The sequence below is a fragment of the Octodon degus genome, unplaced genomic scaffold, assembly GCF_000260255.1.
Source record: "Octodon degus isolate 3935 unplaced genomic scaffold, OctDeg1.0 scaffold00035, whole genome shotgun sequence".
Taxonomy (NCBI): domain Eukaryota; kingdom Metazoa; phylum Chordata; class Mammalia; order Rodentia; family Octodontidae; genus Octodon; species Octodon degus.
In genome coordinates this window covers 12,600,944-12,608,124 of record NW_004524611.1, presented here as the reverse complement: position 1 = coordinate 12,608,124, position 7,181 = coordinate 12,600,944, and the positions used below count along the sequence as shown (strand labels likewise).

General features: G+C 44.7%; 1 protein-coding gene across 11 annotated transcripts in view; it reads left to right on the top strand.

Moving 5' to 3' along the window:
* Positions 1 to 7,181, top strand: part of Gtf2i (general transcription factor IIi) — a 118,563-nt gene that overhangs the window by 97,546 nt on the left and 13,836 nt on the right. For all 11 annotated transcript variants that reach the window (XM_023714475.1, XM_004630419.1, XM_004630422.2 and 8 more), the window contains 2 exons: positions 766 to 824; positions 1,227 to 1,301. In XM_023714475.1, the coding sequence (XP_023570243.1) occupies positions 766 to 824; positions 1,227 to 1,301 (134 nt within the window). The remainder of the gene's footprint in view (positions 1 to 765; positions 825 to 1,226; positions 1,302 to 7,181) is intronic.

Here is a 7,181-nt window from a genome sequence, read left to right as displayed (position 1 = left end):
AGGGGGCGGGGCCGGCTGGCATGTGGTGCTGGGGGACTGAACCGCGGTCCCTGATGCTTTGCCAAGCTTGTTCCAAGTAGGTGCTTTAGACCACTGAGCCATCTCTCCAGCCCCACAGTTTGGCATAATTTTTGTGTCTAAGTAAGAGGGATGGCCTTGTCCTTGATGGGAAAGACTGCTCTGAGTGGGGCCTGGCTCTACCCTTGGGCTTCGCCTCACTTCCTGACTAGTACATGGAGAGGAAGAGATGCCTCGCCATGCTAGTTAGGGCGCCTGAATGCCAGCCCAGAATGCTGATTGACTGAGCCCAGGGCCTTCACACGGAGCTGTAGTCCCAGTACAAGCACCCTCCCTCCTCTTTAAATTTTGAAACAAAAGTCTCCCTAAGTTGCCCAGGCTGAGCTTGAATTTCTGATCTTCTGGCCTCAGCCTCCCAGAGTGCGCAGATATGTGTTACCATTGCCGGCATAAAATACTGGTTTTGTAATCCGTTCTGTTGTTCCTGGTCCATCTGATAATTGAGTATCCGTGAGTGTGGTTGTTTGTTTGTTTCATTCGTTCATTCTTTTGAACCAGAAATTGAACTCAGGACCTTGCCGTCACCAGGCAGGTGCTGTGCCACTGAGCGATATCCCTGGCCCAGTGAGTTTATTTACCTCTCTGCAGAACAAAACTAAATAATTTTCTACTTCTGAAGCACTGGCCATGAACATTTGTGCTAGCCATGGTACAGGCCATTTTAATATTTGTGGCTTTTATTTCCAGACCTGAGCTTGTTGTTTCCTACCTGCCTCCCGGCATGGCTGGTAAAATTAACACTAAAGGTAAGAGATTATGTAAATTTTCTTTATTGTGCTTCAGTGCATTACAACACTCTGTCAACACTACTTATCATAGTGACTCATTGGCCATTATCTTTGTGGGGCTTTTGATTTTGTTTCTTTGCCTTTTAAGCTATTTTATTTTTATTAAAATAGCTTTTTTCTTTCTCTTTTTTTCTTAACATTTCATTGAAAATTTCACATTTGCAATCCTCCTTCATTCATGTTTCCACAGCTTTGTTGAGACTCATGTGGAGGATTACACTACCAGTTTAATTCTTCAGGTTTCTTTGAAAAGAACCAAACTGTATGAATTTTAATACTCTGCTTTTATAAAGCATCCCCTTATGTAGTTTGATTTTTTTCTGAACAGTACACAAAAGTAATTATGGGCTTCTTTTCTAGCATTGCAGTCCCCAAAAAGGCCCCGAAGCCCTGGGAGTAACTCGAAGGTCCCTGAAATTGAGGTGACTGTGGAGGGTAAGTCCATCCTGGTGCACTCTCACTGGCTCTTTGACTTGCTGCACTAGTTGTGGACGGCCATGTGCTGTAGTGTTAGGCAAGTGAGCTTTCACAAAACTAGTGCTATATATAAATAGCAGCCTATGGTAAGAGGAACTTTGGGGGTGAGGGGGTTACTGGGAATTAAGCTCAGGGCCTTGCGCTTGCCAAGCAGGCACTGTGCTGTGAGCTACTCCTCCAGCCCCTTAAAGGTCTATAATTAAAATTTTGAACATGCCCAAGATGATGGTCATAGATCATGTCACACTGTTCTTTCAAGGTAATCTCTAAAAGGTTATCCTTTTTCAATAGTAAAATGGAGGGTAACATGAAAATTTTTTCCCCTTTTATACTTGTTTTAAGAAAAAGTGTTTAGGGCTGGTGAGATGGCTCAGTGGTCTAAAGCACCTACTTAGAACAAGCTCAGCAAAAGGACAGGGACCGCGGTTCAATCCCCCAGCACCACATGCCAGCCAGCCCCGCCCCCTGGTGGGCTGAGCTGGACACATACACACACACACACATACACACACACACACACACACAAATAAATAAAAAAAATTAAAAAAAAAAAGTGTTTAAGGATCACTTGGACACTCGCTGGGATTAGAGTGGTTCCTGCCGTGTGCTCGATGTGCAGGGCATGTTCTTTGGGCCTGCGGAGCATTGTCTTTTAATAGCTCCCGCTATTAAGGAAGCTCACACAGCAGAGGCCAGTGGTGGTGAGCCTTTCAGAGAGTGAGCACTCAGACTGCAACCCAAAGCCCTGCATGTATTGCAGTGTCAGCACTGCGGTTAACCTAAACACTGAGGTTTTAGTTTGGAAAAACCCCCAACACATCAACATCTTTTGTCTTAAAAGAAAAGCAGAATACTGTGCCTGCCTTGGGCTTGCCGCCCTTGCCAGAGGGTCCTCGGCCAGTGGTCATCGATGGGTATTTGGTTGTCTCATACCCACTCCCAAAGGATAGCTTCGTAATCCTAGGTCTCTGTCAGAACATGCAGGAACCTGCTCTAGTCTCAGAGCAGATTTTTGCTTGTGTTTCTTGGTTTAAAAAAAAAAAAAAAAAAAGACAAAAATGAAATGATATGATGAAATGAAGCATAAGTTCTGAGGCCAAAGAGATTAAATTCAAATCTAGGCTGCACCACCTAGAAAAATTAAACTGTCTGTTCTTCAGTTTGTAGTTCTGTAAAACAGGACAGAGAAGAGTGCTTAACTCCTGTGGCTTCAGAAAATGAAGATGCTCTTAGACCTTGTAACTCACTGTTTAGAAATACTCAGTTCAGGGTGTTGAGTCCATTAATAACGTTGTGTCGTCACAGTGCTGGTTCCAGAACATTTCATCCGCCTTCAGAAACAAGCGCCCTCCACAGTAGCAATCACTTGAGCCTCACCATGCAACTCTGCAGCTGCTCGTTTGGGGCCCTTTCCACTGGGGATGGTCAGTGTCTGTAGGGTCATAGAACACATGGAGGCAGGCACTGCACGGTCCCTGGGGTCGGCCTTTCTTCCTCAGGCCCTTTGAAAAGAACTAAACTGTATGAATTTTAATACTCTGCTTTTATAAAGCATCTCCTTATGTAGTTTGATTTTTTTTTTTTCTGAACAGTATACAAAAGTAACTATGGGCTTCTTTTCTAGCATTGCAGTCCCCAAAAAGGCCCTGAAGCCTGGGAGTAACTCAAAGGGCTAATCTATGTTACAGGGTTACCAATGCTCCATTTTTTCCCCCTCCCATTTATGGAAAGATTGACGTGACAAATACACATACACAGGATTCGCCATTCTGGCCCTTTCAGATCTGCAGGTCTATGACACTGAGGACAGTCCCATCAGAATGACTAGTGTTTGGAGAGAGGGCTGTGCTTGTTAGCACTGTGGTTCAGCAACATGTTGGATGTGTGGCACATAATCACACTGTACTCCGTAGAGATGGACACATCTTAAGTCAGTTAAACGAGGCAAGAATTTAACAAATTAAATTACAGAACAAAAAATAGAGTCACAAATTCAAGTTTCTGCAGAAAACTTGATTAAAAGATAAAGGCTGAAAATAAAAATTCATGGTTGTAGGAATGTGGGGCTCGAGTTAAGCTAAGCACGAGGCCAATATTTCTGTCCGATGCAGGGACACTGCTCTCACCTTTTGGGGGCTTCGTGGAAGCTGAACTACTGAGATGCTGTTTAAAATGCGCCATTCAAGTCATTCAAAGTACAAGTCTGTATTTATAGGGTTGAGGAAAGAACAAAGGATGCCATGTAGCCCTGCACTTTCATTTCATGGTTGGGAAATGGGAGGCTTGAGAGCTGAGGTGACTGACCACATTGTGGGGGTCACTATTGGGAAGGCTTAGGGGGTTCTGCTCGAGTGTGCGTCCCTGTGTCACAGCCCTCCTCCTGTCTGTCTTGTGTGGTGATTCTCCTTCACAGCATTGCTGTCCACAGCTTTAGTTACCTCTGGTGAGCTACAGTCCAAAACCAGTACATGGAAAATTCCAGAAGCAAGCCGGTGATAAGATTAAAAATTCAGTAATGCTGCTACTGTACACATGGGTGTAAAGAGGTCTGGCCCCTGCTTTCGGTTCTATGGGCATGTAGCCAGAAGTAGACACTGGGTCATGTGCTAATTCTTCACTTAATGTTTCAGGGAATTAACATGTTGTTTTCCACAGCAAGCACACCACACCACCTTACATTCCCACCACAGTGCATTTTTCCACACAAGTTTTACTCTGTGTGTGTGTTGTTGTCATTGTTTTAAGTAATAGTCACTGATGACTGGTGCCTGTTCATTATTGTTGGTGGATTACATCCCTTTATATGACTATAGCACTTTTTGATAATCTACGTACTACTTGAAAAATTTCTTGGTCATTCCCACATTCTGTCTGAGGCAGGATCTTGCTGTATTTCCCAGGGTGGCTTCAAACTCTTGTGATGGAATGATCTTCCTGCCTTGGCCTCCTGGGTAGCTATCCCTGTAGGCCTATGCTGCTGTATTGACCTTGTTCACACTTTTAATGAACAGTATTAATGAATAATTTTATATGAATTCATGAGTTTTTATGTAAACTTTAAAATTCTGTGTTTGAGAATTTAGTTATTAAATACAAACAAATATGTTAGCCAGAATGAAATCTACTTGGCTTTTCTTGCTTTGTAGCCGAGTAAGCAAGGGAGACAAGGTAGGAGCAATCTTCTTATGTTAGGCAGTAAAATTCATTTGTCACACTAGACCATTTTTGAATTATTAAAAAGTAGTTTTCTTAAAGTTAATTCCCCATTCTGAACACTGAACTTCTCTTTGTGGTTTGGTGTCTGGCACAGAAGGGAGGATTAAGGTAAGGGGTAGGTGACGGGTGAGTCTGCCCTGCCTTCCACGCCCAGTGAGCGGCTCTCGGGCCAGGCTTGGGCCTGACGTGCGGGGCTCTGTCCTGCTTCCAGCCTGGCGCAGCATGGCTTCCCAGTGCCTGACAGCTGTGTCGCAGGCCCTGGGCCTGATTAATTAAGATACCATCAAGTGGTCTCAAACCAAAAAACAAAAACATTGATGTATTTGTAAGGTGTTTTTGTCAAGAGTTCAGTGACAAGAGGGACAGTTGTTTGCACCTTAATGTAACAGCTTAAGTTCTACATCATATTAAGTAGGTTTTCACGTTCCTTTGAAATGAAACTGAATGAAGGAGCAGTTTCTTACACAGCACCCCGCCCTCCCAGCCCCTGTGTGACTCCGGGTCACATTCTGGAGTGCTTTGCCCCTTGGGCCGCAGCCGCAGCACTCAGCCTGCAGTCGCCTGCTGCCTCCCTGCTCTTCCCTGTGCGCAGTTAAAGCATTTCTCCCGCTCTCCCACGCTGCTCTGTGTAAGTGGGCTCCTGCTGTAGGATGAGCTGCCTTGTAGACGTAGCTTTGTTGCATGTTTTAATGTTTCTGTTGTATTGTTGAGTAGCCCTTACTGTGTGTGTCCATTACAGTTTGCCTGTACATTCACTTACTAATGTAAGTTCACAGTATTAATTGCCATGCTATGACAAATGAAGGTGCTCTGAGCCATTGTGCACAGTGCAGCGCTTGCCTTTCTTCTTTGAAAAGGAATAATGAGCAGAAATGTTGGGGTTTGGCTCTCAGAAGCCACCCAACAAAACTCCCCAGTGCTTGTGCCAATTTGTGCTGCCGCCAGGAAAGTCTGGGGTTAGATTGCTGCACACCCTCTGGCTGCTTGGTATTGGCGGTCTTGTCACTTTAGCCATCTTCATGGGTGTGGTTCTACCTAGCTTAGTGTGAGCCAGGTGCCAGGGACAGTTTTGTATAAGGTCAGGCCAGTGGTGTTCCCTGGCCATCGCTTCTTCCTATCTTGCCCTCTTGTTACTAAGAGGTTGCGTCATTAGCTTGGGGTATGAGCAGAGATTGTCACTTGTGTAGCTTTAGTGACATGTTCTAAAACTGCTATAAGATGCTGGCTTTCTTTGTGTTGATATACACACAAAGTGATTCCCTGGGAACCAAACTGCTTGGGCTGGCTGGCTCGGATATGCCTGCTATTACTAGTATACTGGGTGAGGAAGTTAAGGTTTTTAATCAGGAGGGTTGGATCAGTTAAAGACTACAGTGTTGGGGCCAGGGAGATAGCTCAGTAGAATAAGCGCCTGCCTGGCAAGCGCAGGTTCCTGAGTACCACACACACACACACACACACACACACACACACACAAAAGAAAGACTATAGTGTTGATCTAGATATTTTTTAGGGAATGGTGTGTTCTATATTTCCACTCTTTGCTTAGCTGTATGAAAGCAGGTTATTGAGTGCACTGAGAAGCCAGATGTGGACGTTGCTATCCCAAACCCACCACTAACCAGCTGGATAATTTTCCCACGTTACATAACCCTGTGCTCCTCTTCTCTGTGGGTATGGTAGCAGTGGTAATAGTTCTTCATGACTCAGAAAGTGCTTGTGACAGTGGCCACTATCATGTCCAGCTAAAAATTAGTCATCAAGCAAAAACTGTTGTGTAGGCATAGGCAGTAAGCAGTTCGGAGGAAGTAATTGAAGCAAAAGCCCAGAATCCACAAACACCACTGCAAATTGTGAAATGTAAAATTTTGGATCTATCCTGAGAATGTTAGCTATCCACCAGAGAGTTCAGATGACATTTAATGCTTATTTTTCTGTTACCTTGGCCCTTTTGTTTGGTAATAGGTGAGGTATCATTACATTTCCCAGGCTAGCCTCAAACTCCTGGGCTTAAGCGGTTCTGTGTCAGCCTCCCCATTAGGTGGGGCTACGGGTATGTGCCACCACATCCAGCTATTTTTGTTTATATTATATAAAAACACCTTGCTTGCGGAGTGTAGTGGCATGTGCCTGCAATCCCAATATTCAGGAGGCTGAGGCAGGAGGATCGCTGCCAGATTGAGGCCAGTCTGGGCTACAGAGTGAGTTCAAAGCCAGCCTGAATTACCACATACCCTGATTCACTCAATCATTCAAAACTTTCTTTGGATTCAAGTGACGTGTTGTCTAAAAGAGATGTTTGTACCTCTGAGTATTCATGTGTTTTCTATGGCTAAATGGAACGAACACTCATTTTCATTTACTAGGAAACAGCTGGTAATTTGTAGCATTATTGCTGAGTTGTACTAAGAATTCAGAGAAAGAAGTTGTCAGCGCTGCTGGACAATCAAAAGGGAACAGTACCTAGTGGAGACAATGGCCCTGAACTTGTGCTGTAGTTAAAGGAAGACATCTAGGCGAGCTCTGGTGACCAGCAGGTTAGAAGGCTGCACAGCATCCTGCTGCGGCCCCAGGAGTGTGCAGCGTCCCCCGTCAGGTTGCTGTCTTCTGGGAGCAGATGGC